The 22,133-nt window shown below is 38.9% G+C and overlaps 2 protein-coding genes across 12 annotated transcripts in view; one reads left to right on the top strand and one right to left on the bottom strand.

The window, feature by feature from the left end:
* LOC124160478 (poly(rC)-binding protein 3) overlaps positions 1-10,018 on the bottom strand; it is a 44,670-nt gene extending 34,652 nt beyond the window's left edge. Inside the window, exons 1-2 of one of the 8 annotated variants that reach the window (XM_046536334.1) lie at positions 9,685-10,018; positions 1,292-1,644 (exon numbers count right to left, since the gene is read on the bottom strand). In XM_046536334.1, coding sequence (XP_046392290.1) covers positions 1,292-1,426 — 135 coding nt within the window. In that variant the 5' untranslated portion in view covers positions 1,427-1,644; positions 9,685-10,018. The other 7 variants (XM_046536378.1, XM_046536371.1, XM_046536385.1 and 4 more) reach the window with 7 other exon arrangements.
* An 83-nt stretch (positions 10,019-10,101) lies between these two features.
* LOC124160451 (molybdenum cofactor sulfurase 3) overlaps positions 10,102-22,133 on the top strand; it is a 21,496-nt gene continuing 9,464 nt past the window's right edge. Inside the window, exons 1-7 of one of the 4 annotated variants that reach the window (XM_046536312.1) lie at positions 10,102-10,451; positions 10,520-10,676; positions 10,750-11,475; positions 15,280-15,556; positions 19,811-19,927; positions 19,996-20,196; positions 20,542-20,869. In XM_046536312.1, the coding sequence (XP_046392268.1) occupies positions 10,367-10,451; positions 10,520-10,676; positions 10,750-11,475; positions 15,280-15,556; positions 19,811-19,927; positions 19,996-20,196; positions 20,542-20,869 (1,891 nt within the window). In that variant the 5' untranslated portion in view covers positions 10,102-10,366. The remainder of the gene's footprint in view (positions 10,452-10,519; positions 10,677-10,749; positions 11,476-15,279; positions 15,557-19,810; positions 19,928-19,995; positions 20,197-20,541; positions 20,870-22,133) is intronic. The other 3 variants (XM_046536319.1, XM_046536306.1, XM_046536326.1) reach the window with 3 other exon arrangements.

The raw sequence follows: 22,133 nt of genomic DNA, 5'->3' as shown, positions 1-22,133 counted from the left end.
GCACCTAAAATGCTTCCCAAAGAAGAGTCGCATTAGTACGGTTGTCCCCATACGTCTGAGAAGCCTACGGAAACAATCCCACGGAGGGGATAATATAACCACCGAAAAGCTAGAATGCATCGACTGTGGTTACAGTGTTGCCAACACCTTTCCAGATTCAATCCTTACAAATAATTCAAACAGAGATAGCCGAAGTAATAACATCTCCTTAAAGAGGAAAAAATTCAAATCTGTTACAAAATAGACCCTGCCATAGAATAAGAATAAACACATACGCTCACATTCAAGAACAAGTATTTGAAAGGAATACTATAGAATTAGTAAACAAATACAAAATGTCATGACATTAAAATTCGCTAATAGACGTGGACCCGTTTAATGCCATTAAAATTGATGGACAGAGCTGCGACAGCATGTAATAATACGCAGGATGGCACTCGTTCCCCGTAATAATTGACTGAAGGCCGTAGCAATCGGGCGGAGATCACAGGTTTCAAACCCCCACCGAAATGTTACGGAGATACGGTCCCTAGTGAGTCCAAAATAATCCCCCGAAAATGTACTCCCGATCTTTATGCCGGGCGATGGCCCTAAATTATCTGAAAGGAATGTAGGAATAATGGTCTCAGATGACCTGCATCAATACGATATGGTCAAGCTTTCGGTTCACCAAACTATAATATCCTTTGAGTTATGCCATACGCGCGACAACCCCTAAGTCGTACTAACGTCACCAGTTTTACAAACCTGATACGTAATTGGGTATACATTCTTCATATAGAACCTCACACAAGTGGAACGGCATGAATTATTAAATGGCAGTATGAGTCCGAAGAACCAAAAATGAGAAATACCTACCTGTACAATTAAGACAAGTAACGATCACCGCCAAGGGAAACTGGGAACGTGCCAATGATGAAGAACGTATGTACACAAAAGACGAATCTAAAAATGGTCCAAGAAATACCAGAACGAAATTGCAGCCGTTATACCAACAAACGCACACTAAAGGTATTCCGGCTATTTACGAGGTTTCGAAGGACCAACTAATGCGCGAATTATGAACTAAATTCGATTAGTTTTTTAGGATCGACTTCAAATGAACCAAGTATTCCCATAGCTTCGATAGTATTTTAATGGGGCTAGATGATGGACATTCACATAATGATTTGATGCTGTTCTTCATTTAAATAGTAACGGTCCGATTCCAACTACCTCAACATTCTTTAAAAAGAGCTCAGGTGGGCCGCAGAACTGAGTAAAACGTCCCTAAGCAACTTCTGTCACCTACCTTTCCCTGCATGATGAGCCGGATGGTCAGGGTGACTGTGGGGTCATCATTGGGCAGAGGCTTGTCTATGGATGCCATTTCGGTGTCGCTTGAGCGTTGACTTTCCAGTTTCACTGAGTATGACCCAAGTGCCATACAACTACGGCAGGGTGAATAAATGAAATCGGGAACCCGATTTACTCAGCGGGTGGCGCGGGGGAAGACAAGGGGGATGGTGCAGGGAAAGTGGAAAGGGTGGAAATAGTTGGTGCAGGTGTTTTGATTCTTATGCAGACGTTGCTACTTAAGTTTCCAAGGGGAGCCGGGAACCAGGGCCTGGGGGGCGGTGGTGAACCAGGTCAAGTCAGGTCACTCTGTGGACAAAGAGAAGCAAGCAGAAGTTGGTTAGGTATGAGAAACAGATTTTGGGACAACATATACGGGTTTTATGCGCAGGATACATGCGGGAAGGGTACACTATGGTAACAATTCATACCTGAAAGGAGATTCGTACTTCATCCTGCTTTTAACATGCTTATTGGCAATAAAGTCTCCTTAAATAACTACGTCTAATTCAAACTACGCATACCCCAAAGCTAAGCTCGCACTGACCTGAAATTAGTACACGATGAGAATACAAGGGTACATGTGGATGGGAGGAAGGATGGTTGGACAAGGTGGGAGGTGGGCGTGAAACAACCGACCGGCTTCCACGGCGCTTGTTGGGACTGTGAGCTAGCCAAGCACACTTACTCCCTCTCTCTGCATCGTCCAGCTCCCCTTCCCCGCCAAGGGAGAGAGACAGTGACGAAGCCCCTCAAGATAACTAAGTTCCGGGGACACCGTTCAAGCAACGTATTATTTTCTGTCTGTCCGCATAATTCCATAACCCTATCTTAGGAAAAAAACAAAATGATCCCATAGAGCGCACTAGCTACGGTGACTGGAGCACTAACTAAAATATTTCCAGTGAATATTCATTTAAAAAAATGTCGATGGTAAATTAGGCGCACAAGAACCTCTTTAGAGCGTAAAATTTTCCGAAATATTTCCTATTAAGCGAGTGAATTTTCAATAGTAAGCTGGGTAATTTTGGCAAACAATTTCCAAGTCTTTTATAAATTGTAGGTTGTAGTAAATGATTCGGATATATCTGCCTACGATGTAATTCGTCAAATTATATACTTGAAGAATTTCATTACAAACTTAGGCACCTTGAAGAGTGCATGTGTTCTCTACTAGCGGAGGAGGAATTCCAATAGCATAAATAGATGATTCACCAAATGTTTGTCAACATTCCCAAAATAATAACACACACGATCAGGCATTAATCCTCTTTGGGCATGCAAATCATGTAACTTATAGACGAAAAAGAAGGAAATAAGAAAATAATTATAAATTTTACAGCAAATATTCCCTCTTAAACCTTTTTAAACCAGCTAATATACCTTCCCGCGAAAAATCTAACGAAATAACATCACAACTATTTACAATCCAGAAATCCTATTCAAGAACCCACCGTTTTACTCTTGCCCTTTTACTTCCAGCGGCCCACGCGCAGTTGCGCCGCATGACCCTTGCACGGACAGATCAATATAACACGGGAGAATGAAAGTGTGGAAGTGAGGGCCAGCATTTTATCATAAAGATGCGAGGAGGTTCTCCCACGACCCATAACGCAAGCTCCACTTAAGAATATGAAAAATGTAAATTAAAATTCAAAATTATGGGAAATCCCAGATACACGCTGGTTTTTTAATTAAAAATTAAATAATTTACCAGATATAAACTGGAATAAATTCTAACAGCTTGAATGCATTATATTTAATAAACTCTTTATGTTCACGACATATAGAGAAGAAATGGTAGAACTAGAGGAAGCATAAATTCGATGAATTATTGGAAGAAGCATAACAATTGAACAAAATCATCATTATTTTTACCTTTTATTTAAATTGATCATACTAGTCCCTCAAATGGCATTATCATGAAACCAAATTTAAATGCTGATGTCTGCGCACCAGAGCAGTAGAAGCAGCAGCCATCATTATCGATCCCCGAATTCGTCCCGACAGAAGCCGAGATGCAATACAAAAGGTCGGTTTTTACTTCATGGACGATCTCGATTTTTTTTCTCCGCAACTCATGCGACATACTCAATCAGAGGGAGAGCATGCCCGCACTAGACAAGAGAGTTTATTGAATAGAAACTACAGCGATGGCAAGAAATAAAGCGAGTCACATGGGATGAGGAAGGGGGTCGATTCCGATTAGACAGAGGGTACCAGAAGTAGGGCGAGTGAGAGGGTCTGAAGAGGTTCCAGAGTGGAGAGAAGTGAGGAAGGAGGAGAGATGCGGGGAAACAGGAGAGGAAGGGGGCTCCCGGAGAAGCCTAGCGGAAGCACGTCTTCCTTGCTAACTACCGCCTCACCCTTGAGGCATTGGCTGAGTCAGCCAGATTATGGGCAAGGAAGGTTTTCGAGTAGTCTCATACCTCTCGTCTTTCAGCAGCTACCTTTCTATCCGGTAAGTACCCTCTTGATCAAGCAAGGGTTGTGGCGAAGAATGGCTGTATACAGGCGGTAGGTTTTTGATGGGAAGGTGGCATCTAGGAGTCGCAATAACCCACAATAAGTTCCACAGAATCCACCTTCATTGTTGGGTTGAAATTTTTTAAAATAAGCATAGGCCAAATAATGGAATGAAAAAAACTAATTGATGAGTAAGCATGTAATTAATTCTGTAATTCCGAGGCAGATTTCTTAATTATGTAACTATCAATCGCCCAGCAAATTGAGACAAGCCACTGACATACACTACGATAACCAAGGGTCAATTTGAATGCTAAGCCGATTTCTTACAGGCGAAAAACGAAAGACATGTCCAATCAAAACGATCACGTGATCCCGACCTATCCGCAAGATAAAATGAAAGTCCACGGGTATTCTTCCAATAAAACCGTTTGTAATGGCTTCAATTCACGACCTTTTGATTGAAATAGAAAGACTAATATGATAGAAGAGAAATTCGAATTAAAACATTGCACAAGAAAAACATATGTCGTAACTACATGAGAATAACACTGACAACAAGTGCAGCGTTGGCCTCAAATTTGCAACAGAGGTGAAAATGTTACTGACGTAATAGAAAGAGGACGTGCTCCCATCGTCACGAAGACCCCTACCACCCCCTACAATCAATGAAATTCTCGTTGTCATGGCAACGAGCCTTCCCGTCACTCCGGGGGCAACAATCTCGCCGGCGTTGCTATGGATACCGCGCCAGGTGGATGCGGAGGAACACTTGATTGGGTGTGGGTAGGTAGAAATCGCGAAGGGATGGACTACAGAGGTGCGGGGACGGAAACAGGAGAGAGAAAGCGGTTAACGCGCCCGTGAAAATTTCCTGTCACAAACAACTTTTCGTGAGTAACTAATTACTGAGGTGAAATAACATTTAAATGCAATAAAAATAACTTAAGATCCTCACACGACTGTAATTGCATCTAAAGATGCTTAACTTTACCACGCGCCGAATATACGTATTGCTGATCAATCCAAATCTTTCACGACTGAATGAACACCTGAAAGCCTTCACCAGCCGAATCACATTAGAACCGCTTCAATGAACTTCGCTACTGGCAACATCAAAGTACCTCAAGCGAAATGAAGGACCGAAAACAATAGCCGAAAATTTCTCTAACACCCATCCTTTGAAGTTCGCATGTCTTGTACTTGTGGTGATTATAAAGTTATAGAGTGCACAGGGCATACACGCCGAGCTATACACACGAAAATAAAACTGCATGGGACTGCGTCCGTCACTGTGCGATTCGACACTCCATCAAGCCACCAGCGATTTACACCGAAAGGTTATTCAAGTAAACAACAACGAAGGCTAGCGGGGGTAAATAACTACGTCGTAAGGAACACAAACCTCGCGAAGTGATCCAGGGTCCCCCTCTCATGCACCAACTCGGCGGGAATGCAAGTGCGGATCGCCAACTGTCGGCATCCAGCATCCGTGCATCCGGTGCACTCAAACCCCTTCTCCTCTGACTTTTACCAAGTCGCCCTCCGCGGCGTCCAAACTCGCACACGGGCGTGCAGTAGAGAGGACCGAAAACTCTTCCTCTCCACCTCCACCAGCTCCTCCCCTTTCTCAACAGTTTCTCACGAGCCTTGTAACTCTGGCACTTCTCCCCACCCGATCCGTATTGAGAGGGCACGGCGACCAAGACGACGAAGACGGCGATGGCGGTAGCAGCGGCAGCAGCTCTCCCTGCATGAATCAATAACGAGCGCGCGTCTCTCGCTCTCTCCTCCACACCCGCCCGCCGTCCTTTCTCTTGTTCCCTCCCTATCCCACAGCTCACGCTCGCCCCCGACCGAGTCAGCCCCCGACCACCCTCGCCGCCGCACGAGCCGCCTCAATCCCACCAAGCCCCCACCTGCCCGCCCACCGCCACTCGACTTCGTCTCCGGAAGAGCACAAGTGCTACTGTGACCATCTTCGACAAGTGCGGTACCCTTCCGCCCGGTCTTAATAACAACCCTAGCACTTTTCCTTTGTTACCAAGAAAGACTTGGTCCGGGGAAAAGAGGATTTGAAATTTTAGGAAGAACACGAAAAAATATTCAATCATGTCAATATCAAGAACACAGAGCAACACTATTCGAAGCCTCTTCCGCAATATTTTTTCTAAGCGAGGGCTTAATTCCGATCATTACCTTGCGATAATCGCGATATGAACGCGGTTTCACACACGGATAGAAAGTGATCAGTATCATCTGAGAGGGAATATACTTTACCTATTATTGTTCCACTGGAAACATTTGAGCTGGACTGAGAAAAAAATCACATTCCACTTAAACTGGAAGACTTCACGCGCGCGCACCGCATGTGAAATCAGATCCACTACGAGACGGGATTGATAGAGAAATAAGGAGTGATAAGACACAAGAGAGAGTCCGACTAGGAGTGGTGGGGATAGCGGCGAAATGGCGAGAACGGGGGAGGGGGGAGCTGCCGAGCATGCATTTGGTTGGCCGGAATATCGCTTTTTTTTAACCCCTTTTCAAACTGCAGGTAGGGCTCGAGGTGGAAAGAGAGGGCTATAGAGGTGCGTGGCTGCGGCGGGCCCGGGATCACCATCGCCACCTCGGCGACGGGTGCGTTCGTCTAAAAATATCGTGCGACGTCGACAAACTGAGATGGCACACGGAAAAAAGGAGCACGGAAGTCGAGGACATTTCCAGACGTATAAATTGAACGATCCCCGTTCTAAGCGATGCGACACTAAACTCGTAGTGGAGGAATGCCGCCGTCGAGATGGAATACTATCGGAGGTTGGCAGGATGCACATACGAGGTACTTGCCGCTAATTTTACAACCATCGCAACACGGGCTAAGGTAAGGAGCAACATTAAAGGATGCAACATGTAGGTGAACGTCTGCTTCACCGGTTGATGAGCGCGCAGTTTACCAATCAGGTTATGCGTTTCGTCACGAAACAATGTCAACGCAAGGCCATCGGGTGAACGGCTGAATCGACTGCATCCTAATCATACATTTTTGCATTTACTTGTCTTACATAATCCAACGCAGTACGGAGTAAATTACAAGCAATGATAAATTAATATTTTCAACCAAGTTCAGGCTCAGAATATCCATAAAAATCAAAAACGGACAATTTTGAGGCAATCTAAACACTTCGAATACGAAATATGCGAATAAAAACAGCAATGACTTCCGTTTGTCCAGTTTCGCCCTTGAGGCGAAATTCTTCCCGGTCCCACCACAATGACAAGGAGCTCTGGCCAGTTTCCACAGGCCTGCAGGCATCTAAAATAACCCGGAGCAGCCTTGGCACAAGCTTGATGGGACAGAGAGACGCTTTGAATCAAGCAACCTCACAACACTCAATCCCGAAATTAAAAGAATGGACCGATATGAATATTCAGTAAACAATGACTTGCCCAATTATAAGACTGAAAATTGTCACCGAAAAATTACCAAAACAAAAACAGCAAGCGATCTAGGATATCACCTGGCTAAGACATGCGACCATCCGCAACGATCACGGCCCTGGCATTCTGAACACCGTAGGATTAATGAAATTTCAATAGCAATCTTGCAATGGTTTTTTAAAGTATAGAATTCTGACAATGCACTTCAGGGTTCCGTCGATTGCAGCATTCCACAAGAGGACACCGCCAATGCATTAAGCTATCTGGGGAGCATGCGGAATACCACTGGATGAGTGCCAACTTCGATATGCTCTTTCCCAGACAACCCCGAGGACCCTTTTCGTTTAAAAATAACAATCGCAACATACATCTTTTCATGAATATACTGAAGGCGAAGTTTTTGAACATGTCAATTAAATTTATCCTCATTAATTTAAATAACGCGTCGTCCAAAATAACGGATACAGGAAATCATTCATGAACGAAATCAAGAGGGTTTCAAGATCGCAACACAAGACGCCTAAACGAGCATAAAAACTGTTTTGGTGCATATCGCAGACTACAAAGCAATGGGTGGCCTAAATCACTCACAAGTGAAAGAGAAACCATAACGCGAAAAATAAGTGATTCTAACACGATAATACAGAGAAGTTGGCATCGAACCAATGTAAGAAGGAGCACTGACCATGGAAAGTGCATCGTAATCCCAGTATTAAGCATGTGTAATAGATTAAAATTTAACCCAAGCGAAAGAAGTTGATTCGACTGATTTTGTAGATAATGACAATGATTTAGTGGATAAATTTGAAAATAAATCTGTATCCCCATACTGATTTTGAATCCCGAAAAGTGGTACAGATTGACAAGCGTAAGTATCTTACAAGGAATTGTCAGCAACGCTACATCGACATCAGAGTTCACCGAAGGTAGGCAGAAAAACCATTAAGACTACATGCGGAAGCAACAGACCAATCACAACGTTCAGTAGTAAGGAAATGCGTTGCTGTAATCTCTGCTACAGGGGGAACTGGTCAAACGAGAACCAAATGAATTCAATCGATAAAATTTATAAAATGCAAATATGGGCTAAGAATTTAAAAATGAGATAGCTTAGGGGAATTCATCGTGGCAAAATATCACGGCACTAATCCGTGTAATTAGCGCCCAACAGCTGTAGCTACACAAGTATTGAATCAGCAATAACAACAATGAGTAACATTCCTGGGTCGCGTTTAATTTTGCGCAGGCATAAATGGCACGGCCTGCATAACTCGGTAGATCACATAGAATCATGTCGGACGTTCATTCCGCCGAAATCTCAATAACTAAGAACTGGGGCGCGGAAATTGCCAATCATGTACTTACATTTTCCTTTGCATGAAGCAGGTACCAGCAGCCCTTGACATCGCCATTAAAATTGTTATCTTTATTAGGTATTCATTTTGTATTTACAAAAACAACATTCATAAAAAATTAATGACGAACAGTTAAGTTTTCCCTCTTAACTCTCACCTATTATACTTCAGTATGTTCAGAATCAAATGTACACAATATATACATAAATACACAAACACTTATTTTTACCATTAACTTCTAATTCCATACCAACCCATGCCCTTCAAAACTTCAATGGCAGCATCTTTCCAACCTCTCTCCAATAATTTTCTCGAAATAAGGTTTTTCGTGGGGTAGGATTAACTTCAAATGCCAGGAAAGTCAATGGGAATACAATCTTTATTAAAATCCATTATATTTCACGTTGCCAGGTTTCCCTCTCCAAAGCCGAAAAGGTACTTATAAACGGAGAGAAGGCAATTGCAGTTTAGGTTTAAGGAGGAAGGTGTTTTTGTTCTTCTGAAATCAAAGGATTTCACTGAAGAAGGTACTCATTTTGGTCACAAATGGGAACTGGTTGTTGGTTATGGGAGGCCGAAATTAGGTTCGTATTCCTGACATTGGAAAGGCATGGGATGGTGGCACAAGGTAAACACTTAGGATTTTAAAGGATGTTAAGGTCTGAAGATAAATACCAGGTAAAAGGAATCTTCTTCAGGGGCAATGTATGAAGTTTGCAGGGACTTGGAAGGATATAAAAAGGTTCTTTAGGGTGGGAATCGCCACATGTCCAACCAGCCAGTAATAGAAATAAAGGCATCGCATAAAAAAGGCTAACTCGAGAAAAACTTTATTCCACAGACGGATAAGAAGTTAACTAACATTCAAAAGAAACGGGACAGGTAATTTTGGACAAATGAAACAAATATATATTAGCTAAATTAATGCCAATGCCTTTAAAAATATTTAAATGGAAATAAAAATAAAATAACTCGGAGAAATTGATGGTAATGGCGTCACGGTACGCCGGCTGGCTTGTTCGAAAGTGGCTCAGGTGAAGGTTTTGATAACTTTCATGTAGATGTAGGAAGGAAAAGTTACAGAACATACCTTGGTGTAATCAGGATGGACTTGGCAGGTGCGGGATTTACCGGGAATATCTCTGGGTACTAAGAACAGGGCTTGAAATGAAGGAAGGCTTGGATGGAAACCTGGAAGCAAATGATTCCACGGACGAAGTGGGCTCCCACGACGCTAACGGAGATGAGCGAGTATTCATACGCGTGGACTATTTTCGACTCTAAAAATATTATAGAGATCAATGCGACAAATGATTAGACTAGGGACGTCCCCGAGATTATTCTATTATATAATTTTACAATAATTTCCCAAAATCTCCCCAAAACACGTAATTTCTTGAACTATTTCACATGGCCGATTAACCAGGTTGTGACGTGTTGAAGTAGAAATACCTGATATCACCTATGTAGACTACATAATGGCTGTACATGGTTAAATATATTTCTTTTCATGAGAGATATCGACCGGTCGAAATGACTCGAAACGAGTGATTCAAACATCGATACATTATTTGAAATGAAATTTCAACATTCCCGATCGAAACAATTGTTTTGGTGCAACTAAAATCGTTATATTTGTTTGGTAAAACATAACCGATCCGCTAAAAATAAAAAATTTGAGGCACTTACCCCTCAGCTACTTCATAGGAAACAGATTGATACGTCATTAATTTGTTTCGTTGGTTTACAAATATTCAGGATTATGTAAGAACATGGCTTCTGCAAGTTCCTCGTACGTGGAAAATTATCCTGATAAGGTTTTGCGGTGTTTGTCCAAGGAGTTTGGTAGATTGAAAGGTATGAGTCGAAATATTTCAAATTCAGCGGCTGTCCTTACCGTAAATGATGAATTCCTCTGTACCCAGGCGTAGTTTACTTGGATCACACAGCTGCTACACTCTACGCGGAAACTCAAATTAAGTGGGTCCATGATGATTTGCTTCGAAATATTTATGGAAATCCTCATTCATTGAGTTCGAGTAGCAAGCTTGCTCACGATGCCATTGAGTTAGTTCGATACAGGCATGTATATAGTGGTTTATTCTATGATGAATAATCCACCAAAATTTCGTTATCTAATTTCATGTTTTTTCAGGATATTAAACCATTTCCACAATCCTGATGAATATTCAGTAGTGTTTACTTCTGGTGCTACTGCTGCATTAAAGCTAGTGGTGGAGAGCTTTGATTGGAAAGGTAGCAATAACATGACAAATCTTGGAGGGGAAGGTACAGCAAAAGCTGCCCCTGAAGACAAAATAACAAATCCAGAATCTGAAGTGCTAAAAGAAAGCAAATCTGCTGGAAATTTTGTATATTTCAATGAAAGCCACACCTCCGTAATCGGTATGAGAGAAGTCGCGGAGTTCAACGGCGCTTCCAGTAAATCTATTTCCAATTCTGAGTTGCAGAAATGTTTCTCCTCTACGTCATGTGATCCAGTAACATCTGTTTCATCAAACTCTTTATTCGTTTATCCTGCTCAGTGCAATTTTTCTGGAGTGAAATACCCATTAGAGTGGACTGAATTGACCAAAACTGGAGCATTAAATTGCTTATTTCCTGGGAAGCCGACAAATTGGTTCTGTTTCTTAGATGCAGCGACTTACGTGTCAACAAATGACCTTAATCTTTCGGAAGTAAAACCTGATTTTGTTTGTATTTCATTTTATAAAATATTCGGCTACCCAACAGGTTTAGGAGCCCTGCTCGTGAAAAAATCTTCCGGGCATGTTTTAAGAAAAAGATACTTCGGTGGTGGGAGCGTATTATTGACTATGAGCAGCAAGAAATTCCATGTTGACAAACCGGGATTGGAGAGGTGAGCATCCAGTGGTTCTTTTCCACCATATATTCATTTAATCACGGTTTTAGGGTCATGGTAACTAAGTGACACTGATATTCTCAAAGCAGTATTTAGAATTTCAGAAATTTAATATAGATGTTTTTTACTCCTTCCTTTCTGTATGGTCAGATTGGTTTCCTTGTTTTGCCTAAATTAGTGGAGAGATCTTGAGCTCCTCTAATTTTAAAATAATGTCATTGACCCCCTTGAAAACTTGGTATGGACGCCCGCATTTCTAACTACTAAGTTTGATGCTAGCAATCTATAAGTTGCATGAAAACTTCAACTGAAGTTGATGAAAGCTGTGCCAATTGGGTCCTCATGCCAACAACTCCAAAGCGTATTGCATTTTTTTGCTCCAAAGTATTGTACAGTGTATAGGAACAAAAACAGAGCCAGTTGACGAATTTATATTATTATATCATTGGAAAAGGCTACAGAAACGGCAGTCATAATACTGATGACCTCAGGACACAGTGGTTGCTGGTTCGTATTTATCAGCTTACATACCTGTTGGATCCTTGTGAGCACAATGTTTTTGCCATTCAAAATTAAAAACTACAAAATTTTGGGCCTAGACATGAATTCCACCAGAGGGCCTCAAAGGTCATATCAAGGTCCCCAAGTGGTAGAAGGTCATTATTGAAGACAGAAGATGTTACTGGTCTGCTATATCTTTGGAAGGAATATGTACCCTTTTACATACCTTACTGTTGGTGTAAGCTTTAAGTGTGTTCAACATGTATTTACCACCGTACTGTTTTCCATGCAGGCTAAGGAGGGAGCACATCATTTCATGGGATGTCTACAAACCCTAAAATATGTTTACCTTAAATTAACAAATATACTGTTGATTTATCCAAGTTATTTATAATAACAAAAGACTGGAAAACAGATCCTTGGAAGTTATTATTAAATTCAAAGAAAACCATTTCTTTAAAGTTCATATGTTAGGGAGGCTTCTTATATCCTTTTTAGATTGATAAAACAACCAAACCCCTCAGTATTTTGGTTAGATTGTTCACCCCCTCCCCCATTATATAGTGGCAGTGATGGGAAAAGTATTGAAAAAATGTTTTCCAGCTTGATAACAATTACTGTAAAAGTTGTAATTAATTGCTTTTTCAAATTACTCCTTGAAAAAATAATCATTAGTATCATGATTACAATTACTTTTAATTTTTCTCCTGTGCAGGATACACCGTCAATATTTTCTCCAATGGGGAGTGCTAACATGCAAACCAGCATTTAAATTATTACTTAATGCCACCAAAAATTCACATCTTTGGATGAGGTTTATGTAGCTGAAACTGCCTTTTGTTCGACAAGCGTGGCATTCAAATGTTCACTTTTGATTACCAAAATGTAACCATTATTCGCACTAGCTTAGGTGTAGATTACAAGTAAAAATTACTTTTAAATGAACACCCTTCCCATAATATGTACCCCTGCTACGTAAGAACCCACTCGGAAATTTTGTCTGAGTATGACCTTCTCATCATGTTTTTATATGATGATCCTATCTTTTTAAATTAATATAATGGGATAAAATAATTTTTGAATACGTACCTTTTCCATGCCTTTCTGTTGTTGTGTCATAGCTTCAAAGTATGTTAAACATGTTTTTCCCAGCATACAGTTTTTTTATGCAGGCAATAGGATTGACCACCTGGTCATGAATTATTAAATGTTTAATCAATTCAGGGTGGCATAAAATCAGTGGCGGATACAGATGGGGGGCGCACGCCCCTCCCTTGCGGGTCCGGCCGTATTGTCAAGCATTGCAGAACCACAATTGTGACTTTTTATATCATAAGATGGCAGTGTCTTATATATGTGTATAATTACTTAAATTAAAATTTTATTTTACTCTACCTGTGACTTGATTATTTTTTATCACGATAAAAGTAAAAGCAATTCAATATATCTTTTGCGCCCCCCCCCCCCTTGAGTGTTTTCTGTATCCGCCACTGCATAAAATTCAGTTTCGTTCAATATTGTCATCCAATGATGGGTGTAACATACATCATGCAAAACCCACTGGTGGGTAATACTGTCCACATATCATAACTATTGTGACTCACCCATGGGTCAATGAATTAAAATTTCAATAGTCGTGAGTACCATCTTGGCTTCTTCAGATACTTTTATTGCATAGTGCAACAGCTGCATTAGAAGCCATTCCCCCATGGAAAAAGCAGGATGAATTTGGTTGGTGGAGAAAATTTTGATAGTAGATGAAAATGAATCATCAATCCTACAGTGCAGTATTATTCCTAAGAGTTGCTTGACTTGTCTTCATTGATTAAAGTGTGGAACAAAAGCTACATTTCCTGGTTCGAGCTGCAATAGGACCCAGCTGTGGACTTCATTCTGAGTGGTGACACCTACTGGTGGGTCTTGCCTAGGTTTTACTCTTGTTGCTGCTGTGCTGAAAGGTATTGGCTTCCTGCCTGTGGGAACAGGGATAAGGGGGATGTAGGAATGTGGGGGAGCCACTGCTTGGGCCCACTGCCACATGTCAGTGCTGCTAATTCCCGAGAAATTCATCTATGATAATAATTTTACTGTCATTCAGCCTTTATAGCAATAGACAACGTCAAACATCTACAGGTATTATAACAGTATGCATTGTAGCTTTATGCAATTTGAGACAAGAACATTATACAAATACAACTTCCTTTACACGTTGACAGCAATTATAAAAGACCAGCAACCCCTAGATTTTTGTTTCATAAAATTCCTGCAAGGAATAAAAGGGTCTTGCAACAAGCCAATCGAATATTTTATTTTTGAAATTATCTGCAGGAATATCTACCATACTACATGGGAATTTATTGTATATTCTCATCCCTATGCTCTTGCAGCTGTTAAAAGATGTGGATAACCTGTAGTATGGTAAGTTTAGTTTGTTGCTATTCCTGGTGTTATGACAGTGAGTATTTTGTCTCTGAAGTAGATGAGATGAATTATTCTTTGTATGTAATAAAACAGAGTAAATATATAAATGAACAACTGTCAACATTTTAAGTTCGATGAACAAAGGTTTACAGTGAGCTAATTTATCAGCATTCATCATAATACGAATTACTTTCTGGTGCCCTGCAAGATGTGGAGGTCAGAATTTAAGAAATAGTGGAAATACCACACCAAACCCACTTTCATAGTTCAATTTTTATACTTGAAAAATTAAATTGCCTGGCTGTAGACTTGAAGTTGCTCGTTAATTCTCTGAATAAAGACACCTTTTTTTTCATTCCTATTGTATCACTGCTACTGTGGCAGCTGCCTGTGTCTGTAGGACTGGGCTAATTTCATGCATGCCAGTGTCATGTTAGTGGAGCTCTTGTGCTTTACTTAAAGAGAAGACCGAAATGAGAACAAATTTTTAGTGTGAGAACTACTAAAGTGATTTTAATAGCAGCATAATGGCAACATTTTGCTGAGGGAGTAAATGTAAAAAGAAACTTTAAGAAAGCAATGACACCCGTAAGCACAAAAAGTGTAGGTCATTTATTTTCATTTGCATAAAAAAAGTGAGCCATGTATAACAGAGCACTGTGTGAATGCTTCTGCAATTATCTGCAAGGCAATAAGAAGCACTACCATTCAGAGAGTAGTACGTACAATTTTGGGTGTTATTTGTAAAATAATCTCATATCGATAAAATGTTCTTAGCATAAACTGCAGAAACTTAACAAAGGCTTTAGGCCTTCTAATTTTTCCCATGTATTTACTAGCCAGAACTAAGCAATTTCTAATTTTGAGGTAACTTTTCAGGTTTGAAGACGGGACTATTCCATTTCTATCAATTTTAAGTTTACACTATGGATTTGAAATGCTTACAAAACTTGTGGGTAGCATGTCAAATGTCACTATCCATACATTCAATTTGGCAAAGTACTTTTATGAATCTCTGATTAGTATGCGCCATAGCAATGGAAAACCTGTGGCCAAAATTTATTGTGACACTAAGTATGATAATATGCTTACCCAGGGAAATATTGTTAATTTCAACATATTGAGAGCAAATGGAAATTATGTTGGATATGGTGTGGTAAGTTCTTTTCCATTCTCCTTTTTTTACAAAATCTAGAAAAAGCAGAGTCATTGTCATTGATGAGTCTTGCTCCAATCATTTTGATGAATTACCACTTTCATTACTCAAAAAAAGCTTCTTCAACCTCTTTTCTAATCTTACATGTTAATTATTTATTCACTTCCTCTTTAAAAGTACATACTAGAATGGATTCTTTCTAAAAAGGTCATTGATAGCCCACAAGATAGTAATTTTGATTTCATTTAATCAGTTATCATGGAAATGATATAGCCCCCTGGCAACTCTATTTAAGGTTACAAATTATGTATGCTGAGCAGCCAAAAAAAATAATAAACCTATCTTGGTTTTGTTTATGTCTTAAGGTGTTTAATCAAAACTTGAAGTTTGTATGTGGTGGAAGGGCTCCTTAATGTCAACAGCAAACTTTTTATTATTATTTGTGGGAGTAACAAAGTGTTTGTTATTGATATTTTGTCTTAAGATATATTAAATTTGCTTGTCAAAATTTTTATAAATAAAAATCTTCCAATTAATTGGAATGACAGCATCTGCAATGGCCAGGAACTCTTCTAATGAGCATCAGAGACTTAAGGTGTGCCATTGGGATCCATCCTTAGGGTACTCTGGTTCATACAATCCATGATTGCTTGATTTGCCAAAAAATTATCAGTAAATGCGAATATTTTTTCGAATCATTATTAGTAATGTTTTAATTCCAATTGGAAATGACCTAGGGTTTTTGACATTTCTTGTTATCTTCATGTGAGGTCTGTCTCCTGTAGTTGATGTGAAATGAAAAAACCTTGGTTGATTTCAAAATACATGGAATCATAAAATTATCTATGTGGCCACTCAGACCCCAAAAGGTATTTGGCCTCGTCAACAGCTGTTCGCCATTTCAGTCCTGCACAGTGGCGGCTTGTGGTAATTTATCTAGGGTGTGCATTAAAGCAGATATAGATGATTTAGTTATATTATGTTAATCCTAATCCATGAGCATCATATTTAGTCGTAATAGAATAGGTACATAACAAGTAAAACATATCAATGGTACATTCTGCCCTTAAAATTGCATGAACAGAAATAATATTAGCATGCATAAAATTAATTATTCTAAACACACCTTTACAAGTGATGGTAGATGAAATTCATTCCCCTTTCCTTACACCCTATGAGGAAGTAGTGTAGAAAACAGCCATACAGATGACTCTGATGTAGACGGACTATGGGCGCAGGTAGTGTAGGTGGTGGCTACACCACTACACTACCTGCGAGTCACTCCCCAAAAATATGCGCGTGCGCACTCGAATCGTTTTGAGTCTGCTCCCATCACCCATTTGAACAGTACATACCCCCCCGCTTACTTCGTCCCGCCCGAGCACCCATAAGCAATCGCATAAACCGCATATGCGACCGGCGCGATGCCACGGGATCGCACACTTGTAGAGCGGTGAATTCGAAAAGGAGATAGCTGTCGCGTTCAGAGGCTCATGTTTCTTGCATATGTAGACAGGATTTTTATCCTTCTCGTTGCAAAGGAATATTTTTCTTTTATAGTTCATTCATCTTTGGGTGTGCACTTGCTAACATGCGTATACGCACGCGCCGCCACTGGTCCTGCATCAGCTGCAGTGTTAAATTGAGCCTTTACATATCTTTCTCTACTTGATCTCCCCACCTTAGTCTTTGGTGCCACAGTGGTCATCTTCCTTTTTGAAGATTTTGTGTGGAGTGCTGCTCCCTCCTGTTCACTTGGGCAGCCTATCTTTATCTTCTGCTTTAAATTTGGGCAATGATGTTGGGATCTAGGTAGAGGACCCTTAATTCTGTTGGTCCATATCCTCCCGGTGTCTTGTTCACGTACTTGCCAAAGAATATTGCATAGAATTTTGTTTTTGAAGACTGTAAGATTTTTTCTGATGTTTTGCTTAGCATCCAGATCTCAGATCCATAAATACAGCAGCTGGTATCATACTCTCATAGAGCCTTACTAATGTACTTTTGGAGAGGATTTCACTCTCCTACTATATATTCCTCTGCAACACTCTAACTTCAATATCTGTCTCAATGATGTTACTCTCACTTTTTGTGACTCATAAGTACAAGTTTGGCACCTTTGGAAGGTAGAGATATCTACTTTAAAAGAATTTATAAAAATGTCTGGCTTTCTGTTTACTACTAAATATTTAGTTTTCTCTTCTCTGACTTTAATTCCAAATGTTTGTGCTGGTTATATAAGCATTCCTGCCAGGTTTTTCAGACCCTCATAATCTTCATATTTTAGAGCTTTATCATCAGCGAAAATCAAAAATATTGATTTTCTGTCCAAGTACCACTCTTGAGTGAAGTTTTTCAGTCTCTCTCGAGTTTATTCTAAAGCTATATTGAAGAGGAGAGGGGATAGATTGTCCCCTGTCTTACTCCTGTATTTATGTTAAGGTGTCACTGAATTCCCTGTTAATGCTGACCTTTTCTTCAGAGTTATTTCCTCAAACTTTTGCTTAGTTACCTAATTAGTTTGTCTCGTACATATTCCATGATGAATATTCTTTAAAAGTTTCCTCATTTTCTTTATATCAATATTATTATAAGCTTTTTGAAGTAAACAAATAGAACATGTACATTGTTGTTGAATTCCCAGTACTTATGTTGATAATATTTGCTTCAAAATAAATAGCTGGTCTTTTGTCGACCTTTGTTTCCTGAAACCTGCCTGATGGTCTCCAATAATTTCATCAGAGTATTATTATACCTAGTATATTGTTCAATATTTTTTAAATTATCGCATAAATTGCCTTTGTTAGTGAGATCCTTCAATAGTTATTACAAACCAGTTTGTCTACTTTTTTGCAAATTGGAATTATCGATGCTGTTTTCCTGTGTTCTGGTATTCCATCATTCCTCGAAATAACTGCTATTGAATTGTGTATTTTCTTGAGGAGATCCTGTCCCCCTTCCTTCAAAAGCTCTGCTGACGAGCCATCCTCTCCTGAAACTTTATTATTTTTTTAAGGATTTAAATGCTTCTTCCTTTCTTTCAAGGAGGGTACTGCCACGTCTTGTGGTATATGTCATATGTTTTCTTGTTTCTTTGCCTTCCTCTCTGGTTTTAAAATATTTTCCCCAAATTTCCAGTACCTCTTTTCTGTTAAAGATAGTATTGCCATCATTGCCTTTTATTTCAAATGTTCTTGATTTATATCCTTTTTTGGAAAATCTGACGCTGTGGAAAAACTCCCTCCTATTTTTATGAGTTCGGTCTTCCTCTGCTTTTACTTATCTGCTCTTTAAATAATTCTCTCTTTTTGCTTGAAGGCAGCTTGAAGTATGCCGTTTACTTCTTTATTAAATATGTTATAGTACTGCCTGTTTTCTGGAATGTTAGGTGAGAGAAGTGATTGTTTGGTTTGTCACCTCTTTTGTACTAGTTTTTGACAATCTTCAGAAAACCATAATTTTGTTTCTTCAGGCTTCCTCTTTATTCCCTCTACCTTTTCAGCCACATCTTGAACTGCAGATATAACCTGGTATCCAACGAAAATTAAGTGGTACATAAACCAAACGTAATCTGTATGCAATTGCTAAATAGGATTACAAATATTAGTTAGAACTTACACCTCAAAAAATAAAGGTAACAATAAGTATCCTAGTTTAATTCTTATCCATCCACTATGTGGTTTACATAGATATTGCTTGTGGAATAAACTTCTTTAGGGCAGGGCAATGGGATTACACAAAAAAATTCCAACTACATTCCATCACCTCCATCACTGCAACCAAACAAATAAAATTAAATTTTTATACATACTTTGAAAATGTGGAGGCCTCGACCAGGATATCTTGAGAAGTTGATAACATTTCATTCAATTGGGAATGAAATACAGAGCATCAAATTCATTTTAGAACATGGGCTAATGGCAGTTGCTAATAATCTTTGGTAAGCCTTTGAATGTTTTAGTTGCTAGTTCTTTTTTTTCTCTGGCATTTGATATCAATACCGTGTCGTTTTTGATGATATTTTTTTTCTGCAGTTAATGGTGATTATTATAATAACTTATGCTTTCCTTAAAAATATTTTTATTGATAAACAAATTTTTATGTTAAACATTTCTATTATTACATTTATTAATTTTATAGTGATAGTTTTAGATTTTAAAATTTTCTGACTGTTTATGCAGTTTTCACTTGGGTGTATCTATTTCAACTTATTAAAAAATATGGTTAAATAATTTTGAACCTCATTACCCTCAGGTTCTTCAGATGGCAAATTTAAATAAAATACACCTTCGGACTGGATGCTTTTGTAACTCAGGAGCCTGTCAGCGACATCTAGGTCTCTGTGATGAGGACATCTTGAAAAATTTTGAGGTGAACATCCTGAAACTTTTTTCATAAGGTGGTGATATGACTCTAATCTTTTAATCCTCTCCATTTAGGCTGGCCATATCTGTGGGGACACAATGGACTTGATAAATGGAAAACCGACAGGTTCTGTGAGAATATCATTTGGCTACATGTCAACTAAAGAAGATGCAGATGCCTTACTTAATATGATTAAAGAACACTTCTTAGAAAATAGAGTAGAATTCAAACATTTCAAGGAGGAAGAAGTTTCCCTGGATTCTACCAAAGGCTATGTAATGAATTTAAATGGAAATCATTCTAAGGGATATGAAAAAATAACTTTATTGCAATCATAAGGCATGAAAATGTTTTTGTATCCATTAATTACTATCCATTCCAACAATATAAATAAGAATTTTATCAAATCATTCCCATACCATCTACCAGAGATAGTTGTTCCTATTTGCCAATTAGAGTGCATGTAATACAGGAACAGCTGCCACAACTTGAGAAAAAATTATCTCTGAATATTTGTATTGGTGAAGTTTTAACTAGAGTACAGGTTCTAAGATGATCTATGTGAATGTATTTCCTTTGTGGAAGAGATGTGTTATACAAGGTTTTTTACTTAATTACAGAAAAACAAGCTGAGAGAAGAAAACTCTTGGACTGAATCAAATACAAACTGTACTAAACATGAACTGTCCAATTTAGAAAAGAAAATTCCAGAAAATTTAACCATCAATAAAGTATCTCTTAGCCACATTTTCCTCTATCCAGTTAAATCTTGTGGTGCATTCCAAGTAGAGAGGTGGCCAGTAGGGGTAAATGGCTTATTATATGATCGCCAGTGGATGATAGTGACTAGTAATGGAGTCTGTGTTACACAAAAAATTGCTCCTTCAATCTGCATGATCCAGCCAAAAATTGATCTTGAGGGTGAATTACTTCTCCTTAATTATCCTGGTGTGTAATTAAACTTTCATTTTTTAATCATATTTAGGTTTATATCTGTCCTATGAGCATGTTACACAGGAATTAATCATACTCTTGTTCGACCTGCAAGTGTTTTTCTTTGATGATACTCTGTTTCATTACTTTGTTTTACCAATGAGAATAGTTACTCTGGATGAACTGAACTATGGACCTTTGGTTTTCTACATTGTCAAGGTTTCTTAATTCCTATTGCTATTTCCATGCATCACACTTATGAACCTAAGTAAAATTGCCATAGTTTTCAAGGTATTTGGATGACATTGTGGTCTGCTAAATGTTTGTAGTTTGATTCCTGGTCTTGGGAAATTTTCTCTCAAGACAGTCAATCAAATTTCTTATGCATTCACTGGGAAAATGAGGAATTAGAATGTAGATAGCGTAGTATGTTACTCGCGGCAATTACTGTACATTTATCTGCCTTTCACACTGCAGGTTTTATCATTAAACTCCATTGGCAAAATTTATACGTGGTTGGCACTGCAAACTTTTTTGTGGCCCACCATAACCTAAATATGTATAAATTATTTGTGTAAGTGCTTTTAGGAAGCAGTGCAACAACACTGGTTCTCATTCATGTTTCTAAGTTTGTTTCCATATTGGGTTAAGCTTCACATGTCAGCCAAATATTTAATTAATAGTTTAAGCCATTTATTTACTACTTCATCATCAGCTTTCAACAATCCTAAGGTCAGCTTATTGCAGCTCTCCACTCAATTCTCCTTCAATCAGTTAATCTTTTCTCAGCCACATACATATTTCTATTCTTTAATATCCTTCCTTACCTGTTGCATATTTATTTACTGTGGTCTTCTTTTTTCATTCTCACCATCCTTTTGACCCTCTACAAATGTCTTCATCAGACGATCATACCTAAATATATGGTTAATTAAGTTGTTCCGCTTTCTTATTAAGGTTTTCTGAAAGTTTCTCTTCACTCCCACTCCTCTTAGGGATTCCTCATTGCTCACTTGGATGAGCCATTTAATTTTCATCATTCTTATTTTGCGCTACATTTCAAATGCCTCCATCCTTGATTTCTCTGTTGCTGTCATCATTTATGCTTCTCTGCCATAGAAAAGCATACTCCAGATTTATGTTCTGATGAATTATTTCCTTACTTCTGTGCTTCAATTTCCGGCTGTAAGTATTCTCCTTTTATGTGGAATGCTCTTTTCACATTCACTTCATTCAGTTTTTGTTTTTCTATTTTAATTTTAACCTTGACTTCTCCTCA

This window comes from Ischnura elegans, chromosome 1, assembly GCF_921293095.1.
Source record: "Ischnura elegans chromosome 1, ioIscEleg1.1, whole genome shotgun sequence".
In the NCBI taxonomy this organism is placed as follows: domain Eukaryota; kingdom Metazoa; phylum Arthropoda; class Insecta; order Odonata; family Coenagrionidae; genus Ischnura; species Ischnura elegans.
Note: the sequence above shows the minus strand (reverse complement) of the source record. Positions and strands in the feature narration are given on the sequence as shown.